The sequence below is a fragment of the Rhamphochromis longiceps genome, linkage group LG5, assembly GCF_057381845.1.
Source record: "Rhamphochromis longiceps isolate RC_006_pf linkage group LG5, R_longiceps_female_GT1.1, whole genome shotgun sequence".
Lineage (NCBI taxonomy): Eukaryota > Metazoa > Chordata > Actinopteri > Cichliformes > Cichlidae > Rhamphochromis > Rhamphochromis longiceps.
This window is the reverse complement of record NC_140561.1, coordinates 1,085,573-1,109,885: the sequence shown is the minus strand read 5'-3', so window position 1 is coordinate 1,109,885 and position 24,313 is coordinate 1,085,573. Positions and strand designations below refer to the sequence as shown.

The 24,313-nt window shown below is 42.8% G+C and overlaps 1 protein-coding gene across 2 annotated transcripts in view; it reads left to right on the top strand.

Annotated features, from left to right (window-relative positions):
* The window catches only part of cntn2 (contactin 2), an 83,602-nt gene extending 59,824 nt beyond the window's left edge, over positions 1-23,778 (top strand). Inside the window, exons 14-23 of one of the 2 annotated variants that reach the window (XM_085405413.1) lie at positions 10,175-10,295; positions 11,060-11,218; positions 12,051-12,200; positions 13,347-13,417; positions 13,892-14,126; positions 15,648-15,763; positions 16,428-16,614; positions 17,342-17,454; positions 18,070-18,238; positions 19,218-23,776. In XM_085405413.1, coding sequence (XP_085261539.1) covers positions 10,175-10,295; positions 11,060-11,218; positions 12,051-12,200; positions 13,347-13,417; positions 13,892-14,126; positions 15,648-15,763; positions 16,428-16,614; positions 17,342-17,454; positions 18,070-18,238; positions 19,218-19,327 — 1,431 coding nt within the window. In that variant the 3' untranslated portion in view covers positions 19,328-23,776. Of the gene's footprint in view, positions 1-10,174; positions 10,296-11,059; positions 11,219-12,050; positions 12,201-13,346; positions 13,418-13,891; positions 14,127-15,647; positions 15,764-16,427; positions 16,615-17,341; positions 17,455-18,069; positions 18,239-19,217 lie in introns of both variants that reach the window. The other variant, XM_085405414.1, reaches the window with a different exon arrangement.
* The last annotated feature ends 535 nt before the right edge of the window (positions 23,779-24,313 follow it).

Genomic DNA, 24,313 nt, shown 5'->3' with positions numbered 1-24,313 from the left:
CACACTCGCTTGCTTATCATGGAAACACAAAGACTTTAGATGCAGCTGAAAAGCCTATCAAACCTTCCTGCAGAGAGATTTTCCAGGTGACGCTATTTCTGAGAATTGATTGGTCAGTAGGCGGTGATTTCATGCCTAGTCTGCTCGTCTGAGTTTACACTGAAGTTACTGGGATAAGCCAAAATCCAGGCCTCTGGTCACACGTGTTAGGGTGAATGAATCCAGATAAAAGAAAGAGATCCACTTGTTCCTCCAATTAAATGCTAGCAAACATTGCATGTAGCTTCAGTCTAAATAAATAGGTTACACACACAGATCTATGCTTGTTAGAAGGATGCAGTGAATGTTAGTTTGAGCTTTGAAGTATTTGTGGATAATCATAATAAAAAAGGAATATCACCAGAATCCTTTCATTTTTTTTAAACAGGGCTTTGATCGTGAAACGTGCAGGTGTGGCGGAAGTTTAATTAACAAAGTCCACAGACACAGTCAGCTGTAATCGACACCTTTATTCTGGTGTGGATGAGAGCGAGTGGGCCTTCAGCAGGGCGCTGCTACGCTGGTCCCCCCCAAGGTGCCAAGAACAAAAGGCTCCACCATCTGTTTAACCCGATAAACGGTGCCCGGATGTCTCCAACTGTCTCACGACCGTGTGCAATAAACACATATGTGATATAATCAATAAATAGGTATTTCCATCACACAGATTTGCAGTGACCCAGTCTGTTCAGTCTTTGGTTCACAGCTCGGCAGCTTGTCTGAAACAAGCGTGACAGAAAACTGCTGCTCCATGAAAATGTAGTTTCACCTGAATTTATTTTGTAAAGAAACCAAAATTCCAAAACACTGAAAGAAACTATCCGGTTGTTCAGGGATGACACGACGAATCCTACTTCCGGACCTAAAGTAGTCTGCGTTTAATATGGCTTTTGTGTTGTTAACATGTTTAATGTTTTGTATTTTCTTCTATTTGATCTCAAAAAGCTCCTAAAACAGTCAGTGATCCCTGTTGACCTCCCTCGGCTTTTATTACCGCTAATCATTTATTTAAGCTCAGTTTTTAAACCCTTAGGATGTAGCTACAGCCCAGCCCATGCAGCAGTATATGAATGACTAACCTCGTATTGTGGATGGATTATCTCAGTTGTTCTCCTGGCTGAAGTTTGGTCCTTTTACAGCATCCTGCCATGCGATTACATTTGTTCCTGACCACCGAGAACACTCACGTTAACTTTTATCGAGTGGGAAAAAAGTTAGCTTGTTTATATTATGCTAACATAGCTGTGTCGCTAGCCGTCACGTAGCACATCATTATATACCAGCTAGCCCAACTTCAGTAACCCTACAAACGTCACTGCTGTTTAGTTTTCTGTCTTCATTTATGTTGGAAGTGATAACAGAGCTGTACGTTTTAATTTGTTTCCAAAACCCCGCAGTCAGGACATGCTATATTGTATTTAGATAGAAGCTAGCGAGCTAACTCCCTGCTAACTTCTAACTCCGTTAAATGTCATAAATTCCGTTTTCATGGATGCCTGGATGTTAAACTCAATTGTTACACCTGGTAGAGCAGAACGCTGATCATTTTATTAAATATGAAAGACTTTAGACAGTTTTTCAACTCTCAGTAATGCCACAGTGATCGTTTGATATATGGACCTGCAGCGGAGTTTAGGCCCAGACACGGCTAGTGACGTCAGACTGAACAACCGGATAACAATAAATAATAATAGATTTTATTTATAGGCGCCTTTCAGACCCCCAAGGTCACCTCACAGTAGCACGTAAACAATACCATAAAAAACATAAGAAAAATGTATATATAGCAAACATGGCAGATAAAATTTAGACATAAACAGTCATAAAAGTATAAAAGCAAATATAAAAACTGAGCAGGTAAAAATGGCCTAAGACAGATCAGGTGTATGCAATTCTAAACAGATGGGTTTTGAGTAGTGATTTAAAAGTGGTGAGACAGTGTGTGGTCCGGAGAGCAAGTGGGAGTGCATCCAAAGTCTCGGGGCAGAACAACTAAAGGCTCTGAGTCCCATGGTAGTCAGGCGAGCAGGTGGAACTGACAGAAGGGAAGCTGAGGAAGAGCGGAGTGTACGAAGGGGCGAGGATGTGTGGAGAAGATCGGATAGATATGGAGGAGCGAGGTTATGAAGCGCTTTGAAAGTGAGAAGCAGGATCTTGACACGGAGGTGAACTGGGAGCCAATGGAGCTGTTTAAGAACTGGTGTTATATGTTCAGTGGATCTAGTTCTGGAAATAATACGAGCAGCTGTATTTTGAACCAACTGCAGTTTATGGATGATTTATGAGGTAAACCATAGAGAAGAGAATTACAGCAATCCAGATGAGATGTGACGAGAGCATTGACAAGTATGGCGGTACTGTGTGGTGTGAGTGAGGGACGAAGAGTAGAGCTGGGTGTCATCTGCGTAGCAGTGAAACTGGATGTTATGCTTCCTAAAAATATTACCTAGGGGTAGGAGATAGATGATAAAAAGTAAAGGACCCAGGACAGAGCCTTGGGGTTCACCAGAATTAACTGGAGTAGATGCTGATCTGTGAGGGAGTAACTGAACAAACTGTGAGCAGCCAGAGAGATAAGAGGTAAACCAGGCGAGTGCTGTACCATTGATGCCAATAGATGCTAATCTGTGAAGAAAGATGCGGTGGGAGATAGTGTCAAAAGCTGCTGTAAGGTCGAGAATGAAGATGGAGATGAGTCCAGAGTCAGCTGCAAGCAGAAGATCATTGGTGATTTTTACTAGAGATGTTTCTGTGCTGTGACATGAACGGAAGCCGGACTGAAACTGTTCGTACAAGTTATTTCCAGTGAGATGACGATGAACCTGTGCAGCCACTATCTTTTCAAGAATTTTTGCTAAGAAAGGGAGATTTGAAATTGGCCTGAAATTATTTAGATTGGAGGGATCTGAACCGTTCTTTTTTAGTATGGGAGTTATTATTGCAGTTTTAAGGGAAGAAGGAACAGAACCAGATATAAGAGAGGAGTGTACGATATTAGCAATCAGTGGGGCAAGAGACGGGAATGAGAGTTTGACCAGAATTGTCGGCAGTGGATCAAGTTTACACGATGACGACTTTAAGTTTGTAATTATGGAAGATGGCTGAGTTATTGTGGGAAGTTCAAAATTGGACAGAGAGGATGACAGCTGAGAAGGACAAAAAATGCAGATACATTTGACCATATCACAGGACGAGGGCAAGTGTTGATGAAGATTCTCAGTCTTGGTGTAAAATAAGTCCATAAATTCTGAATCCTATCCTGGCCATTTGTGGCCACTTTGCTTTTCGCTTTTCAACCATTTTTGTTCTGTTAATGCCAGTGGAATGAAACTTCCCAAAGGTGTGTATTTTTGTCAGATTTTTTAATTTTCAACATCAGCTCCTTAATAATGTCAATAATATTCACTATACACTAAATAGTTCCTCTGGGTTCTATCGTGGCCATTTGTGGCCAATTGAAACCCATTATAACCACCTTTTTTGATTCCTTGTTACTGACAGTACTATATCATGCAATTTAGGTAAAATTGCTTTCATTCTAAAGTCAACACATGAAAATTGTAGTTTTTAATGTTTTTTACCAAATGACATCATTTACCCATTTTTGGCCAAGCAAGCAATTTCATGTAATATTCTGAGTTTCTAGTAGCAGCCTTTGATGGCCTACCACACTCCAATGGACCAAAATAATGAAACAATTTTGACATAGGTTTGATCTTAAGGATCTAATAGTTTGTGTTTATGCATGACATTGCAGTACAAACATGTATTTGCAAGATAGACTGGAATAAATTCTAACATTACATAGGCTGCAGTGAATTTCTGTGGATGCAGGATATTGAGCTTTGAGGTTCCCAGTCACTTAGCTTTGAAGCACATGCTAAAAGCACTTTTACTCTTGTATTTTTCATCAAAAGATACCATACCCAAAATATTAACTCTAGAAATAAAAACAAAAACAAAACCTGCAGCTGCAGCTGGAGCGCAAACAACAACAAACACTGTTTGTAAACGTGTCCTGGAGTTTATGCAGGTGCAGACAGAGCTACTGCTGTAAGTAAGCCTAACAGCTTCCAGATCATTTATTCTGGCAATATGGCAAGAAGGTCATCACTGCTTCAAGCACTGCCTATATGATCTGGTCAGAGAGCAAGGACAGCAGCAGTCATCTGTCCTTGAAGAAAATACATCTGCCCAAGATGAAGAAACCTCCTCTCCAGAAGATGAGGGGACAATCTTCAAAGAGGCTGACTGCATCACCACTGATGAGTTCTAGCCAGTGCCCGAATCCTCTTCTTTGGGGGAGGATTGGGGTTGGGGGGCATGGAGGTGGAGCCCCCCCCCCAATGATTGGAGGGCTCCACTCACTCCACTCCACTCCAGACCACTGGAGGGCTCCACTCACACCCAGTTCTCAGGAAGTGTTGTTGTTGTGTTTTGGAGTGAAAGTGTTGAGTTCTGTGGTGATGAGCAATAAACGAGCAGTGTTTATTGAGAGCTCTCGTGTCGTCTGCGTTTACCTCCACATTGGTGACCCCTGACTCGAACATGCTGCAGTCCGATGGTGGCGCAGACTCCGCTCTGGATGCATCAGCAGCGCCAGCCCTCTGCCTCCGGCTGCAGCTACGTTTGCTGTGGCGCAAACGTCCTACCTTGTCAGAACACCGGACTTTTGGCTTCACGATCCCCCGTCATGGTTCGTGCACGTGGAGGCCCAGTTCTCCCTTCGTGACATCTCGGCTGACGACACGAAATATCACCACGTGGTGGCTTTTCTCGACCCGCTAGCAACCCGTCGTGCGTTGACGCTCCTCCGGGACCCACCCACCCGAGTACGCCGCTCCTAAGGAGCTTCTTCTTCGGTGCTATGCCCTCACCGACGCAGAGCGAGCCGAGAAGCTCCTCTCCCTCTCAGGCCTGGGTGGTGGTACGGCTCTCGAACTGATGGCGCACATGCTGTCCTTTCTCGGACCGGACGACGGGGGATTTCTCTTCGCCCACATTTTCCTCAGACAGCTGCCGGCGTTCGTGAGAGCCGGCCTCGCCAACTCTCCGCTTCCGGGCACGAAGGATTATCGCTCCCTGGCTGAGGACGCGGATCGTATTCAAGTATTCAAGTATTTATTTTTATTGTCATTGTCAAAGAACAATGAAATTGCGTTCTCCGGCTCAATATTGAGCTCTTTTATTTGGTCACTAAATTGCCTCACTGGCCACTAACACACCATGTGTGACATTGCTTTTGGCCATTCATCTCCTCCTCCCCCCCCAAACAAAAGAAAGAATAAATACATAAATAAATAAAGTAAAAATAAATCATTGTAACAGTTACTGTTACTGACCTGCAATGATGATAAAAAAACATATTAGGTTTCACCATTTATATGCTAAAAGATGTGAACTTTATTACTATTTTTACTATAATAATACATAGCCTGACTGGTATTCAAAGGGTATAATATCAGAATTTGAATTATATTTTGGTTTTTATGACTAGAAGCGGTGCTAATTTAAAAAATCAAGTCAATGAAAGTAGAAAAATGTTTTAATATATATGAATTTTATAGCATTTTGTAAATGTAAACAGGGGGTGGCCATTTTTGGCCACGAACAAGCTGAGAGGGATTTTATTTTGTTTTTCTCTCACTGCACAAAAAAACCAAGATGCATAAAACTCATTGATACTTTTAATTATTGCTATGCATCTAACCTCCATCATGGTTAGAAAATAAATCAGTTTGCATGTATTATTTAGAAAAAAATGGGGATTTTATGCTTTTATCCCTATGTAAATCATTACAATTATGTGATTTAACTGGTATTTAAAGGGTTAAAATTATGAATTTGATTGAAATTTTGATTTTCATGAACAGCCCTGATGCTAATCTAAAAAATCATGTAAAAAAAACTGGACATTTATAGCATTTTGTAAATGTAAACAAGGGGTGGCCACTTTTGGCCACGAACAAGCTGAAAGGGGTTTTTTATGTTTTTCTGCCACTGCAGAAAAAAACAATGTTGCATAAATGTCATTGATGGTGTAAATTATTGCTATGCATCTAACCTTCATCATGGTTAGCAAATAAATCAGATGGCATGTATTATTTAGAAAAAAACTGGGATTTTATGATTTTCTCTATTTATGAGTTGTTATGATTATGTGCTCTAACTGGTATTTAAAGGGTTAAATTTCAGAATTTTAATGAAATTTTGATTTTGATGAACAGCCCTGATGCTAGTCTAAAAAATCATGTAAAAAAAACTGGACATTTTTCTTAATATATAATAATTTTATAGCATTTTGTAAATGTAAACAAGGGGTGGCCATTTTTGGCCACGAACAGTCTGAAAGGGGTTTTTTATGTTTTTGCTCTCTCTGCACTAAAATAACAATGCATTATAATCAATGTTGATGTGAATCAATTACATGCCCCAGACTCTACTATTAATAATACAAGAAATTTCAGTAGCAATGCAATTATATAAAATTGCGAGATTTGAGGTTGTCGTCCAGCTGGTGCAGTGGACAAACAAACTGGTGTTTAAAGGGTTAAAATATAAAAAAGTAATAATTATTTTATATTTATGGAAAGAACTGAAGTTACTTAAAAGCTTTATGCAAAAAAAAATGGCAACAAAACAAAATTAATAAAAAATTACAGACCTAATCTGTAGGTGGCCACTTGTGGCCACGAACAAGCTGAAAGGGTGGTGTTTTTGAACAGATTCAGAGGGTTAAGGGAAGAAGGAACAGAACCAGATATAAGAGAGGAGTGTACGATATTAGCAATCAGTGGGGCAAGAGACGGGAATGAGAGTTTGACCAGAATTGTCGGCAGTGGATCAAGTTTACACGATGACGACTTTAAGTAATTATGGAAGATGGCTGAGTTATTGTGGGAAGTTCAAAATTGGACAGAGAGGATGACAGCTGAGAAGGACAAAAAATGCAGATACATTTGACCATATCACAGGACGAGGGCAAGTGTTGATGAAGATTCTCAGTCTTGGTGTAAAACAAGTCCATAAATTTGTTGCAGACTGGCAGAGTGTGTATGTATGGCAAAGGTATCTGGGGGTTTAACAGTATTGTGTAATGTAGAAAACAAAGTGCGAGTGTTTCCTTCAGCGGATTCAATAACAGAGGTGTAGTAAGCAGATTTAGCATGATGAATAGCTTCTTTATAGTGTTGTATATGACTGAGATACATGTCCTTGTGAATAGTAAGTCCTGTTTTCCTGGAGAGACGTTCCAGGCGGCGTCCAGTAGCTTTAAGTTGGCGAAGTTCAGATGAGTACCATGGTGCAGAGCGAGAGAAAGAAACAGTTCGAGTTTTTTGGGGAGCCAAGGTATCTAAGAGGTTGATAAGTTCATTGTTATAGTGAGATAGCAGGTCGTCTATGGAAGCTGAGGCATCAATGGTAGGTAAGTTATTAATGCCATGGGAAAGAGCTGATAGATCAATGCCCCTAATATTTCTAAAAGTAATTGAGCGGTTTTGTTTATTTTTGTATAGTGGGAGACTAACACTGAATAAAACTAATTTATGGTCTGAAAGAGGCCAAAACAGCACAGTTCTTAGGGGTGACACCAATGCAGCAAACAAGATCCAAAATGTGTCCTTTGGAGTGTTTGGGAACGTTCATATATTGGTGTAAGCCAAAATTGTCCAGACAGCATATAAAATCTCTTGTGGCTGAATTTGATGTGTTGTCCATGTTAAAAGCAGTAGTATATTTGGAGATAAGAGCAGGGTTTCAGCGAGAAAGTTAGAAAAAGCAGTTAAAAAGTCAGAGTTGATTTTAGGTGGACTGAACTGCTATAGGCGATCTAGTTACTTCATTAATGAATATAACGGTGGCATAACTCACAGGTATATGCTTTTAAATGAGATTAATGTCTATTTCACGTCCCTGCTCCTTACATTTAACTGTTTCATGAAAGTTGATGTAATAAGATGTTGCTATAAAGGTCTAGCTCAGGGGTCGACAACCTGCGGCTCCGGAGCCGCGGCTCTTTAGTCCTTACACTGCGGCTCCACGTGGTTTGGGAAAATAAATTAGAAGTACTTAGCTGAAGTGTATTTTATTTATGTTCTTTTATAACTTGTAGTTCTAAATTGAAAGATTATTGTGATATTAAAATATAAAAATAAAATTATATTCTATTATTATCGCTCAAAATAAGCGTCACATCAGCTCCACCGTGAACTGTGTTAAAACAAACACGCTCACGCCTCACAGACGACAGCTTACAGTCCTGTAAAGATAAAGTGACTTCGTACAGCCCCGACCTGCAGACGCTGTGCGCAGAGGTTCAGGAGCAGACGTCCCGTTGTAAACATATCACGGCAGACCCGACGATGTTTCCATGAACGCGCTTTTCAGCATCTCTTTATTGACCACTGTTCACACACGGTTGCTGTGCGCACACAGCCGGCTGTAGCTTTGCAGCTCACAGCCCGACACACACCAACACAACAGCACAGACGTTAAGGCGGCGAGGCATGATTGCGGGTGCCGCTCAGGTGTGTCGCCTCCCCTGCAGCGGTGCAGCAGACCACGCCCCGCCACACACATTAACCAGGTAAAATACATATTTAGGCAGAATTCTGCAAATATCTATTTTTCATTGTTTATATCTTTTTTATATATATATATATATATCTTTTTTAAAAGTCAGGTCAAGGCTCCAAAAGCCCAAAGGCGATATAAGGGCGGCTCACAGCAGTTTTTGTTTGCTGGATCATTTTAGTTCAGCTTTCCTTTTGTTATATTTCTTTAAGAGTTCAAAATGTGTTAGTTACATAAATAAAATGTAATTTTCTCTGTAGCACTTCATGGATGTCATAAGCAGCACACCTTAGTTGTTCACACAAAGCATAAAGGTAAAAAACAGTATATACAGTGTTATCTTCATCTTAGATGTCACAAAGTATTTGTGGCTCCCAGAGTTTTCTTTTGCGTGGAAACCGGCTCCAAACGGCTCTTTGGGTCTTAAAGGTCGTGACCCCTGAACTAGCTTAAAACTGGCTGCAGTGTCTTGGCTAGCTATTGTCAGGGCTAAGGATAGGCTGCATACCTAGCTGTTCTTTAGCATGTTTAAGTTCCAGTTTCATTGAAGCTTTTGAATGCACATGACCTGAGCACTGAAGAAATAGCATCTTTTCCTCATAATAAACATGTTCTTTGTATTAAACCTCCAGTACCGATATCACTTATCCAGTCGCTTTCCCTCAGCTTTCACTCTGGTTCTTGGTCTGTGCAGATGCTTGCAAAGAACTGAAGTTGTGTTATCAGCATATGCAGTTGTTTCGGCCCTGGATGCTTTTCCACGTTTTTTATCTCGTCTTTGCACAATAAAAAAATAAATGTCCATGTCCACGCTCTGGACTCACTGTTTTTCTCCTCTGACACCTGAAATGAAATCAGCTGATCAGAGTGAGAGCAAGAACTGACAAGTGGGAATTGGAGTACTGGGAACCAGTTTTCTTCAAGAATCCGATTCCCCAAATATACTCAGAATGACCGAACTCCACTTAGACTCATGACATTTGTTTTCTTTCTGTGTGTGTGTGTGTCTGTGTGTGTCTGTGTGTGTGTGTGTGTCTGTGTGTGTCTGTGTGTGTGTGTGTGTGTGTGTGTGTGTGTGTGTGTGTGTGTCTGTGTCTGTGTCTGTGTGTGTGTGTGTGTGTGTGTCTGTGTGTGTGTGTGTGTGTGTGTGTGTGTCTGTGTGTGTGTGTGTGTGTGTGTGTCTGTCTCTGTGTGTGTCTGTGTGTGTGTCTGTGTGTGTGTCTGTGTGTGTGTGTCTGTCTCTGTGTGTGTGTGTGTCTGTGTGTGTGTCTGTGTGTGTGTCTGTCTCTGTGTGTGTGTGTGTCTGTCTCTGTGTGTGTGTGTGTCTGTGTGTGTGTCTGTGTGTGTGTCTGTCTCTGTGTGTGTGTGTGTGTGTGTGTGTCTGTCTCTGTGTGTGTGTGTGTCTGTGTGTGTGTCTGTGTGTGTGTCTGTCTCTGTCTGTGTCTGTGTGTGTGTGTGTGTGTGTGTGTGTGTGTGTGTGTGTGTGTCTGTCTCTGTGTGTGTCTGTCTCTGTGTGTGTCTGTGTGTGTGTGTGTGTGTGTGTGTGTGTGTGTCCTTTCAGAAGGAAAACACTGGTGACCTGTTGATTGTGAGGGCTCAGCTGAGCCAGGCGGGGACGTACGTGTGCACAGCTCAGACCGTGGTGGACAGCGCCGCAGCCTCAGCTAAGCTGGTGGTTCGAGGTGAAACAGCTGTCCTCTGATGTCATACTCTCACTACTCTGCATTTACATAATAAGGCCTGTTTTGGTTTTGCTATATAAAACCCTGTGAGGTGACTGTTGTTGTGATTTGTATAAATAAAGATGAATTGAACTGAACATAGATTATAATGCTTGTGAGCATGAGTTTTAGATCACACTCAGAACACTGCCAAGCATTACCTGTGAGGGTCCCGTCTATGGACTCGTGTGATGTTTAAGCTAACACTGCATGGGAAGACAGCTTCAGGGCAAAGAGACCCATATGATAGCTTTCTGTTTTAATGAAAGCAAATGTAATTAAACTCACATAGTAGTTTTTAAAAAAGATGAAACTGTAGTTGTCACACTCATGTTTTTCAAAGACAGCACTTTATTCTATGCACTAAAGCCGCCTGTGTTTATTAAAGGCAACTCAAAGGTTTGGAAAGCTGCTGGACAAGAATAATCACAGAACAATGATAAGATGGGCAGTCACACTAAAGCAAGAAGATAATAGGAGGTGGATTTGCAAAGGAGAAAAGGGATCACAGGTTTTACTGGGGAGTAGCTCAACCTATACAGCTGTAATAAGTCTGGAGTTAGCATAGCGCCTCCTGGTGTTAAAGTAAGGATTTGGCATCTACGTAGCAGTAGGCAGACATCTGACATTGTGTGACGTGTGTTATGGTAAACCAACCTTTACTGCTTTACTCTGTCGATGTGGAGATTGTGTCATATGTTTAAACTTGTCTCTGGTTTGAACAGGACCCCCAGGACCTCCTGGAGGTTTGTTGGTGAAGAACGTGGCTGAGACATCAGTGGAACTCAGGTGGAGCCGTGGTTACGATAACCACAGTCCTATCGGCAAATACGTCATCATGGGCCGCTCTCCTCTGTCGTCTGAGTGGAGGAAGATGAGGACAGGTGTGTGTGTCTTTAACCATACACCTGAACAAAAGGAGTATTCTTGTTGTGCTTCTAGTAATAACAAAACCACAGTAATAACACAACCAACAATACAATGATAACAAGAATGCAGCAAAAGGATTTCATTCTCACGGAGTTTTTATCGATTGTTCTGAGATGTCAGGCTGATGTTGGTGTTCTCAGCTTTTTCATCACATCCCTGCTCAGAGACTCAGTCAGTCAGTAGCACACACTCCAGCCTCTCCAACATTGTTATAAATAACTCTGTTTTCTCTTCTGTATTTGTCATTTATCAGGTCTTGTAGATAACACACTGAGATGTTTGTCAGGACAGTTTTTACTGGAACTAAAAACTGTTGGAATTAAATGTATACAGCCCTGAATCACATGCGTACAGTCACATACAGACACTTTATATTTGAAGGTAAAGACCCAGAGAAAAACCCCAACAAACAGATGAGCCCCTGTTAGCAAGCCCTCCGTGACAACAGCGAGGAAACCTGCAGCAGAGCTGAGGGCAGACTCACACTGTGAAACAGGGAATAATGCTGACGATGAAACTCAGACGGACGTACAGGACGAGTGAAGATGGTGGCGATTCAAACATGTTGCTGTCCGTCTGCATGTCAGACTTCTTTAACACGCTTCTGATGGAAGCGCATACATGAAACCTGTACAGCATTAGTATCAGTATACTCACACACTCATCGGGTCGGGTTGTTATTAAAGTGAACTGGGTGTGTCTGTGTTCATACATTAGCACAGTGTTGGTCAGTAAAACTTTCCTATCAGTGTTTTTGATTGAAATAAACGTGTCACTGTGCACCAGATCCAGTGAACATTGAAGGAAACGCAGAGTCAGCTCGTGTGACAGGATTGATTCCCTGGACGGATTATGAATTCCAGGTTATCGCCAGCAACATCTTGGGCAGTGGAGAGCCTAGCATGCCTTCCCACATCGTTCGGACACTGCAAGCAGGTAAGTTGCACATTTGAGGTAGTTTGGACAGCTGTTCATGAACCAGATGTTTACATCAGAACCAGCTGGTTCGGAGCTGCCTTAGTTCTTTCTGGCACAGGTTCACCATGGTTCCTCTGGCCCGTACTGATATCGTAGCATCTTGCAGTTGATTTGTCAGCTCCTGTCACATCCCAGAGGACCTCTGTCGGACTGAGATCTGGTGTTACATCATTTGTGTGAAATGAACGCACCCCACGTACTTTTCCTTTCCGTCACTCTGACGTCGGGGCAGTCAGCGTTTCAGTCTCCACTCCACACTCTGCGGTCCACTCCAGCCCCAACGTCACTGAAAAAAGGGAGAATCTGATTACTGAGTGGCAGCAGCTGCCCTGGCACCACCCCTCCACTGCAGCGGAGCCAGAGACACCCGCCCCCCTCCCCCCCCCCCCCAACCCAAGACAGAGAGCTAAATTCAAAGACAACCTGGAATTGAAAAAATGACGTGGAAAGCCAAAATGCCATCTAACTCAAAATGATAGTAGTTTATATGGCTTCCATGTGCTGTGTGTATGCTAATCCGGACATATTCCAAATGCCTGATGGTGTCCTGATCATCTGCTCCCAGGTCTGGACCATCGCTGAGCTCAGGCTGGAAAACTCTTAGGTACAGAAACATGTGCTAAAGATGTTGTGTTGGATTGAGGTGTGGTGAGCTTGGAGGCAAGTTCATTGGATCAATTCCTTCATCATCCAGGAAGTGCCTGCAAGCTCTCACATCCTCATGCACCAGGAGGAGCCAGCGTAGGGTCTGACAGCAGGTCCAAGGATTGAGCCGTTGCACTGTAGAGGTCTGTGCATCCTCCTCCCCGGACCATCAAACCGCTCACGTTAAACAGTGTCACAGGCAGTATATATGCCCGTGTACAGCACCATTCATTTCATTAACACTGACGCATATGAAACTGATTAACAACCCACTCTCCTGAGCAGGAAGTTTCATTGATTTGATGCTGTACTCTATTTTTTCTGAGAGTATATAAATACTAAAAAAGATTTGGTGTGTCACTGTCTCTTGAAAGCAGTACTTTCCAGTTTTCAAAGGCACTTTGGTACATTGATCCACACTCGTGGTTCATCTTGTGTCTTTGTCCTGTTGGCCCTCAGCTCCCACTGTGGCCCCGAGTGGACTGGGAGGTGGTGGAGGAGACCGTGATGAGCTCATCGTTACATGGACGGTGAGTGGAAAGGCCAAATGGGTTTTCTCTATTTTCCAAACAGAGCTGAATTTAGGTTCATATGTTTTCAAAGTTTTTCATTCATTCGTTAACAAATAGTCATTTTCTTTTCGTTTCATTCATAAAATGTAATCTAGTATCAGGTTAGTTGTTACTGTTTCATTCTAGTGTTATGGGCCAGGTTATTGTCGGGTGTTCCAGTACAAACAGATACTGTGATTTTAGAGGCAGTGTTAATGAGACCGAGGTGTTAATCGTCCACTCTTGGGCCAGACCCAAAACGGTGGTATTCCGATTACAAGTAGGAAACAGTATAAGACACTTACAGAGATTCAATTAGACAGAAAGACAGAAACACGAGCAGTTAACCATGATCAGTACTGGAGATACTGTGGTATCACTGTGATCATGATGGTGTTACTGGGACAGCTGGGTTCAGACTTGGTGTGTGAGGATGTCTGATTTTGTCTCCAGCCCATGGCCAGAGAATACCAGAACGGTGACGGCTTCGGGTACATCTTGGGGTTCAGAAAGAAGGACACATCATCATGGACAGAGGTGCGAGTTCCACGTGTAGAGTCCTCTCGACATGTTTACTACAACAGCAGTCTGGCAGCGTACACTCCCTTTGAAGTGAAGATCAAAGCTTATAACCGCAAAGGAGAAGGCCCGTTTAGCCAGGTGGCTGTGGTGCACTCTGCAGAGGAAGGTGAGTACCGCTGACGTTCAGCTACTTCCACCACGGTGTGATCATTGTGGCAGATGTCCCAGTGTCCGTCCGAACTGCTCTGATCGCATCACTGCTTTGTACAGAAGTAGTTTGTGGTGGATGTGCTTGTGCACACGAAGATGTCGACTGGTTCACTGTAAACGTTGAACTGACTCAGTGACTCTGAGCTCACCTGCACAGCGTTCTGTTTAAATGACATGAATGAACCAAGAAACTGTTTCTTACTAAACACGTTTGTGGGACCACATGAGAAGCGTGCCACGGTTCCTGTTTCCAGTGTAATCTGCTTCTATCATGGAACCAGTCCACCATCCCACCACATCCCAGCTGTAGATATGAGGTTTGAACACTGCTCAGATACTGTGTGACATTCAGTCAACAGCAGGTTGGTATTCAAAGCTGAATGTACTGGTTTCTACTCTACCAGAGCACTCTGAAGTGAACGTCCAGTTTACCAGCAGCAGCATCTTAGCATGTTGGACTTAAAACACACACGAGGTAGTTAGGGAGGTGAAATACACCAGGTGATTACTCAGACAGGTAAAAGAACACAGAGACAAGACTGATTTGCACAGGAGACGCAGAGGACAAGAAACAGAAAGAACCTGGTATCAAGAAAGCATCCATCCATTCTCCTCCTCATGTCTCAGTTTGTGGAGCAGGAATACAGAAACGCAGACGCGCTAACTCGAGTGTACAGAGCTGGAACTGAAACCACCGCCATGAACAGCTTCTGTAGCTGTTCATGGCTGACTGAAGTCTAGCCTAAAGAGGTCTCAAACTGTGGGAGTGCACCCATGCCTCTTTAACTCAGCTGCAAAGACTTTCTCATTATTACTGCAGTCTTGTTCCAGCCGCGGTCCTGCCTCTGTTTGCAGAGCTGACACTCAGTGTTTCTGAATAAACTCTAGATACTGGAAGTCTCACCTGAATGTTTAATGAGGACATTAGCTGAAGCTCCCAACCTGCACGTCTACAATACATAATCTATATAAGCTCAATTGGTTCTATATGTCGTTAGCAAGTTTACACATCTGTGTACTTAATTAAGACAAGACACAGTGGTGTGTACAGTCAGCTCCTACTTCACTTGCAGGTCCATACACCATTCTTATACTTAGAGACATGAGACAAACAACATTTCAGATCCATGCACGATGGAAGGCTGTGAGAGCACGGGGCAGGGATCAGTTTCCAGTGTTTCTGAAGATCACAAGAAGATTTCTAATGTAACTCCACCTGCAGTCTTTTCTGTAACCACTAGAGGGCAGCCATAGTTTTAGAAAGGGTCACAGTCAGCTCACTTACAACTTGACTGATGGTAGTAGTCCATGTAATGAAAAGCCTGTTACATATGGGCTGGTTAATCAAGCACAGTAAGAACATGGTCAGCAAAGCTGCAGCAGAAAAGTGGACAACACTGTAAGAGTATATAATTATGTGAGACAGTGCACATACTGCACATTGCTAACCTTTTACACTCTGGCTGACTCCTCACAGAGCCAACCGTGGGACCTTCCAGCATCAATGCCACGGCACTGTCCGCCTTTGAGATCCAGGTTTCCTGGGAGCCTGTGCAGCAGCTCAGCACCAATGGCATCCTGAGAGGATACGAGGTGACGAACTCAGTGACTTCATCCCTGTAAAGCAGCATAGCCTGTAACTATCACAAATATGTGGACAACTGAGAAAACATATCGTGCAGTCACAAAAAGCTGGTCTCTTAGGTGATAACTGTGTGTATGGGACACGCACGGCCTAAATGACCACAGTAAGGAAAACGTTTCAGTAAATAATGTTCAGAATATAACAGACCAGGAAAATGTCAAAGGAAAGGAAGCTAAATAACCTGACATATTGATAGCACACAGATAGCTGGAGCAGTAGCACAATGCATGCATACTCACAGTATGTGTGCTCATTAAAGAGTGAATGCTCATCCACAGGGTGCAGCCATGTATCATCAATTTATATCAAACTACGAGCTTAAAAACAGCAGGAACATATATGTGGAGGAAATAATAGAAAATGACAGCAGTCTGATGGCTTTGTATCATGTAAAACCTTGTGTTATTTCAAACTTTGTCATGTGCTGTGGACAGCATGTGTGTCTGAAAGTGAAGGCTCTGAGTACTGTTCACATGGAGTTTATAAGACAACATTAATAATAATAATAATACCTTTGAAGAAACCCAAGGACGCTTTAAAAAGAGTATAAATGTATAAGCTGAAGAAAGACGAGTGAAAGGTCTGTAGTGATGTGTCATTGTGCGTTAACAGATCCGGTACTGGCGGCAGCACGAAAGAGAAGCAGCAGCGGACCGCGTGAGGACGGCGGGCCTGGAGCCGACAGCCAGGGTGTCCGGACTTCGACCCAGCACTCGATACCACGTCGCTGTTCTGGCATACAACAGTGCCGGCACAGGACCGCCCTCGCCACGCACCGCCGTCACCACCAGGAAACCACGTACGGGTGCAGCGCTCTCTGTTAGAAAGATGACAGCAGAGCACGTAAAGCATAAAGCAAAGACAACTCACTCACAGAGACGTCTGCTCTCACACCCGTGCAAAGGACACACGAACCTTTCAGACCATATACGACTGCGTTTAAATTATGCAGGTGTAACATCCAGCTGGCTGCTCGTTGGTGTTTGCTCTTCACGATAATACATCTCAGATAATGAGAATGTCATGAACACATTTATTTCTTGTAATTTAATCATAAATGTCATATTTTATATCTTCAATATTCATTACATGTAAGTGACTCAGGACTTATTTTGAATGACAGCTCATTAAAATCAGATTAATTCAATGTTTCTGTCCTGGAGGCGAGCAGGCCCCAGCACAGTGATGCCCGACAGGAAACCATCCTGCTTTGCTTCTGCTGACTGAGTCAACCACGTGCTTTTATAGGAGAGTTTACTCTGCTTACTAAAGTTAAAGCAGATCTGAAGCTTTAATCACTTCAGATGCAAATGTTCCCTTTGGAAGCTGCATTCATGGAGCAGCTGTAAAGCTGCGTCCAGCAGTCTGTGCTCTTCTAATCACCACTCTGTCTGGTGTGACTTTGTTATACAGGGTCAATACCCTCACAGTGATACACATGAAAATGGCTGCTGTTACTCAGGATGCATCATTTCTACTGAAAGGGATGAGCTCGATTCTTTTGAAATATGCTTTTTCCTTCTCAGCTCCCAATCGTCCTCCGGGCAGCGTGTCGTGGAGGGCTCACGGCTCGCGGGTCACGGTGAGATGGGACCAAGTGACAGCCATGCACAACGAGTCAGCCATACTGGGCTACAAAGTGAGTCCTGGATCTAAATACGATTTATGTTATTGATCCCACATGTGGAGAAATAATCCGAGTGTTTGCTAGGCAAGCGCGTTGCATAGTCTTAATGCATAAGAGCTGGGCCAGGCTGTTACAGAAGTAAGCTGCTGCCTGTCCGGTGATGCAGATGGTGGTCAAGATTAGCTGTGATACACTTTCACCACCCTGTACCAGCAGCGTCACATCTGCAGGTGTTTGCAGCGTGCAGCCAATCACAGAGCCAGCCTTCCTGATCAGTTTATTTGGTCTTATTCAGTCCTGAGCACTCTCTGTGCATGCATGCTGAAGCATCATCAGCTTCTCACATTTTGGAGTTTCCCCTGGAAAATCTCGAGGATTGTCATGTCTGTATTCTGAGCACATACAGGTGTGTTGGATTAACTGCTTTCTTTCTGCTGCAGCGCTCATGCTCGGTAAGGTTCATCGTGAAACAGCTCACCTCATCGTGGAATTATGTGAACCAATAAACTGGCTGTAAAACAAAGTCAAAGATCTTGTTTATAAGCTTGTGTCATGTTATAATCACCCAAAGATAACTTTATCAAATCAACAGATAAACACTGTAAAAAGACTTTGTTCTGTCTCCAGGTTCTGTACAAGCACGAGGACCAGGCAGCTTTGAAGTTTCTGGACAAGACGAAGACGTCAGTGAGCCTGCCGCTGCCCAAAGACAAGGCTTACATTGTGTTGGAGATTTGGTCATGGGGCGAGGGCGGGGACGGGCCAGCACACGAGATTATCGTGTCCCGGGATTCAGGTGACAAATCAGGAAGCACAAACCATATATTTCTCCGGTTTAATAGTTCATTAGTTAAAAAATAGTGCAAATAATGAAAGGAAAACACTTTTTGCTCCCTGGCTGTGTTACATTAGGCCAGATTTGCTTCGTGGTTTCCAACACAGGCCTCTGCTGCAGCATCGTCTCCACGCAGTCTAAAGGTTTCTAAACTGTACAGACTCTGTTAGCTATGACAGAGTCTGCTCTAGTCTTCTTGAGGGAAACCAGCCACATGGATTTTGTGCCCCTGTATTTCCATTGGTGAAGGCAGTGATTCCAGAGCCTCTCAGTGATACACTCCCCTCCTCAAAGACTTGTTTTAGCTGTCACTTCAGTCCTCTGTGGTCTTGCAGGCCTTTTCACGCTGCTCTGCTTTTTTTAAGGTTGAGGTCGATTTGGAAAGTTTTCATAGCTTTTCCAGCCTCGTGATTGGGTCCTTCGCTTATATTCACGATGACAGTGAAAAAATGAGCAGGCCTCACCTGAATGTGGTTATTGGTCAGCTGTCCAGCTCATTTGAAGCCTGTTAACTTTGGGGACTGTGTATAGAAACATGTTTACTGTGCACTCTCAGGGACCAGTGAAAAGCCGTTATACAAACTCTATTCACCTTTTTACCTGTTTGCAGCACTTTGATTCCATGCACGTACGCTCTTATCGATAAATAGTTATGCAGAAGAAAAACGACCCCTGGAACCTGCATTTATCCAAGGCCATGTTATCTCCGAGATATGGTTTGATAAGGATATTTATAATGTTGATCATAAACATTTATGGCTTTAAATGTTAGCCGTTTAGTGCATGCTGGTTATAAATGAAGGTCAAGCCAGGAGATGTTTTTATTTGTGCACGTTTCTTGTTGTCGTCTAGGCTTCCATAGCTGTGATAGTAATGCTGTTTCAAGTCAGAGCTATAGCCACATGTACGCTGAGCTGTCCATGTGCTCTCTGTGTTGTAGGGACTGGTATGATGGTGCAGAAGGATGCCTCCTCCACACTGCCCTGTCCCCATGCCCACCTCCTCTCAGGCTTGGCTCTGCTCATTTCTGCGGTGGTGTCAGGCCTGTGATCTCGGCCAGTCGGAACTTTTTCTTATGGGTGGCTTGAAACTAATGCTCTCCTTTATGGATAGGTGGGTGTGGGTCCGGGGGTGGGAAACACGGGGATTCGCTTTTAATAATGACAAGGATCTTTGTAAAATGTCTGCAGGAGGTATTATGTTTGTGCACTGCTCTCAGTATAAACCATGCCTTACTGGGACACATGTGGCTGACACGCCACATGTGTCCTTGAAACTGTAGTTGGCAGGACTTCAGGTGTAAATGTAATAATAGAGTCAACGTGGTGGAGGTCTGCGTGTTCACACTGAGGGCAGGTTGCTTACTGAGTCTACAGGTGATGTTAGAGCATTTGTCACTTTACCAACTGAACGTGTGACGAAATACCAGAGAGGCTGATGGTCAAGCGTTCTGCTAAACCTGCCAGGTGGCGAATTAGAGACAGAATCCAGCTCTTTCACCTGCGTCTCCTGTTTGAATCACAAAGTGCTTCTCTTGTTGCTCACAGTGTGAACACAGCATAAACCCGAGGCTCTAAAGAACTGCTAACTGTTGTTTCCAGCTACTGTCTCTGTGCTTGTCTCACGTGTCTAGATGATTATTATACTGTTTGATGTCTTGTTTCATTTCAGGGAATTGAAATTTGATTGTATTTAATTCTTTGTTGATGTTTTTTTGTTTTTTCTTTGAATCGTTTTGACAGGAATGTAAAAATACTTGTGTTTGTGTTTCTCGGGTTTACTCTCAGTGTCTCTTGTGCTGATAGGCTGAGATGAAAAGGCCAGCGCAGCAGGGATAGATGACCGATCACCAAAGTTATCAGCAGTGTTGTAAACTGTCCTCACTGTAACCCCGTTATCAGCTCTTATGTAACGATTCTGCTCCACCACACTTTACAGGAAACATGTGGCCGCTGTCATGTACATTTTTATCTACAGCTCGAGAGTTAAGATCAAACATACACGTCACGTGCTGAAAACTGCTGTTTTTTTATTATTTTGTTGTTGATATACTCAGAACCTTTGACTTGGTTTGAATGGTAGCTGCTGCTTTGGTCTAAGCTGTTGGCAGGAATGCATCGTTTTGGTTTTCTACCCGTAAAACACTGCAATGCTTCAAACTGAGTTTGTACTGGACGAGGTTCTGTTGTTATTTTACATCTGTACCAAATGTTATTGCTAATGCATGCAGCGCTTAATATGCTGTTCATTGTTAATACAGTCTGTTCCTAAGTCAGTAAGTGAGAAGTCACACTGGTGGATTTTTACATTCCTGTGTTACGTCAGTCACACTGTCTAATGCTGAGTCATCGCCATCACTTTCCCCTAATCCCAACCATATATAGTAGCATTGTAGGATAAGTTTTCTAACATCATTTTATTGTAATATCCCCAAATAATCTCTTAAAGACATAAAATCCCCCTTTTAGCCACATCACGGTTTCTTAATAATCTGCTCAGAATAATCATGGAAATAGTTCTGCTGTCCTTACACAGGATAACAATCAATACATGACTGATAGCTATACAATGCAAAAGGCTTAATAAGAGAAACTGATGCTATGAGAGGAGGCTGGGGAAGCTTCAGACAGGGAGCGTGAGTATGAGTCACTAGCTTGCTTTTCTCTTTGCTGGTGTCTGATGGCACCAAGCGTAGTGGTTGTCAAAAGGCTAGGAAGGAGGATTAATTAACTATGGAATAAAAACAGATTAAAAATAAAAGACTCAATATGGTGGACTGAATAGACTTCCATACTCATGCAGATATGTGCAAGCCACGCTGAATGCACCACCTTGCTAAAGCAGTGTTGGGGTATGGATGAGCCTCGCCATCCAGGCCCAGCCAATAAGTCACTGAGCCCCTTAGCTGAAATCTGAAAGTACACTTCTACTACAACTTACACAGATGAATATCATTTGGAAATGAAAACCTAAACACCCTAATGCTGATAAGCTATTGCAGCGCAACTAGAGATCAATGTTTGATGGAGCAGCTTTGGAGCAGATTTCCCCAAGAGTGAACTATGAGCAAATGGTTGCATATACATGCCGTTTTTGTTTTGGGGTTTTTTGGTGAATAAAATGACTTGAGATGACCCCCCCCCCCCCCCTTCCTCCGCCTCCATATAGGTTGGTTGCACAGAACATATGGTCTACTGCCTAAGGTGAGAAATATCTCCTCACCTTCTGCATGCAGTGTTGAGATGCAGTTGATGGAAGATGAACTTGAATGTTAGTATTTATGCTGCGAGCGCTTCTTGGCTTACTTAAGGAAGCTGTGGAAGCAGTGGATCACCATCTCTGTGTCAATCCAAGAAGATTGCAAAGCATTTAAGGCTATTACTATAGTTTTTTAACCTATCAGAAGAAGGTCACTTAAGCTTTTATCCCCCCATTCAGCCAAAGGGGAGAATGAGAGGTGCAGACATGTGCCGACAATCAGAGGATTTCAGATTCATTTATGTTTTTGACATCCTGTTATTTTCAGCTGACATTGAGAGACAACTGAATTTGGCTTTACCTCAGAGATTCTTGAATCCTTGTGCACAAGTTAAAAGATGCATTTGAAGCCTGGGGAAGCAAGAGTGGCCCAGGGAGCGATTTCATCTAGCATAAACAGAGGACAACAGAGACAGCGCTCCCAGCTGAGCGAGAGATTTACATGCTGTTTGCGCTCACCAGAGCTTACAGATGGTACAGACTTGTATATGTGAAAAGTGTAAATCAAGCTCTTGCAATTGCACAGCACTGAGCTTGAAGCTGGAGCGAGAATTGCCAGGAGAATAGGTTGTAGTCCTAACAGAAATGCTATTACACCGTAGAACTTCATGGATGATGATGATGATGATGATGATGGGATTGAAGAAAATGTTCCCCAAAATCAAAATGACTGAAAGGCAACCAACATGTAAAACGACACAATCGCACGAAAGGCGAAAACACTTTGTTTTCACTGACTGCTGCAAAAGAAAAGGCCAGCTCAAGGAGACAGCGCTCCCAAGGTGGAAGCTGACGGAAAGATTAAATCCAATCCAAGAAAACAATTAATCCACTGCTTCCCTCCAGATTAGCTGAAGAAATAATGAAAATCACTCACCCCAGAAGAATAACCTCCAAACTATGCAAAGTAATTTCCAACACTGATGTATCTATCGCGCTACCAACACTCAAATGGGAAAATGACCTGGAGTGCTCCCAATAACGCCCAATACTCCCAATAACATTTTCTCCATGACCAAAAATGCAAACATACACAGTATAAATCAATTCACCCCCAACACAAAGGATAATGTTTAAAATGGGTTTAGGGAGCACAGACACTTGTTCACGGTGCACTTCAGGGAGGTCAGACGATTACTTCACCCATGTGGTGTGTGTATAATCATCAGTAGTCACTAGTGATCACGTGATTTCCCTTTTTAATATAAATAACATGTTTAATGTCTGCAGGATGAAAATTGGATTTTTTTTATTAGAAATTCTACCAAACAATCAGGCTGGGGTCTAACCCTAACCCCAAAACATATTATTAGTAGTGCTGTCAATAGATAAAAAAAATCTCGATTAATCACAATTACTTGATCAATAGCTTGGTTGCAATTACTTTTTTTCAACTTTATATTTAAGCCTGTAACTGACATCTAAACAACATAACTCAAAGAATGTTAAATGCTTAAATCCAAAGAGAGTTTGAATAGTCTTCTTCAGTCTGTCAGCACAGGTTCTCTCCTGTGAAATACAACTTTTTAACAACCCATATACTAATAGGTAAGTATACATATATAATAATATTAGTGCTGTCAAACAATTAAATTAAATTATTGAACTTAAGTGGGTCAAAAAGCATTTCCACTGGCGCAGACCTAGTTGTGGCATGAAGCTTGATATAGCTGAAATCAAGAGATGTAAGCTTCTGTCAGATGTTTAACTCAAGCCGTAAATAATACTGGTGCTACTAATGAATTTTTCACAGGTGTTTATTGGCCAAAAATAACTGGACCAACATGTGAGCACAGATAATGATAACACCTAGCTACAGCTATCTACGTACAGACAGAAAATGATTTTTTCAAATGTTTGTGTATGTTAGCCACACTCGACTTAAGTGAGGTGATGAAGCAAATACGAAAAAATGAATCGTCACAGTCATTAGGTTTAAGTATAAAACAAAAACGTCACTAAATGTTTTGGTTGTCCACATGAATCATATACTGAAACACACCAAAATCAAGTTTCAGAACCAAACAGTGTAAAAGAGGTTTCCTGTGCTATGTTACTGACCATCTGCGAAGCCTTCGCTTTGGAAAAGAGGCTGAGAGCGACATGGGTGTGACACACAGACTGTTAAGCTATATCTCTGGTCTTTAAATACACTGAACAAAAATATAAACGCAACACCTTTGTTACTGCTCCCATTCCCCATGGGATGGACGTAGAGACCTAAAATTCATTCCAGATACACAATATAACCATCCCTCCCAAACAGTGGTCACAAATCAGTCCAAATGTGTGGTAGTGGGCACATCTGCTATATTGAGATAATCCATCCCACCTCACAGGTGTGCCACATCAGGATGCTGATCTGACATCATGAGTAGTGCACAGGTGTACCTCAGACTGCCCACAACAAAAGGCCACCCTGGAATGTGCAGTTTTGTCTCACAGCAAAATGCCACAGATGCCACAAGCAATGAGGGAGCGTGCAATTGGCATGCTGACAGCAGGAATGTCAACCAGATCTGTCGCCCGTGCATTGAATGTTCATTTCTCAACCATAAGCCGTCTCCACAGGCGTTTCAGAGAATATGGCAGCACATCCAACCGGCCTCACAACCGCAGACCTCGTGTAACCACACCAGCCCAGGACCTCCACATCCAGCAGGTTCACCTCCAAGATCGTCTGAGACCAGCCACCCAGACAGCTGCTGGAACAATTGGTTTGCACAACCAAACAATTTCTGCACAAACTGTCAGAAACCGTCTCAGGGACGCTCAACT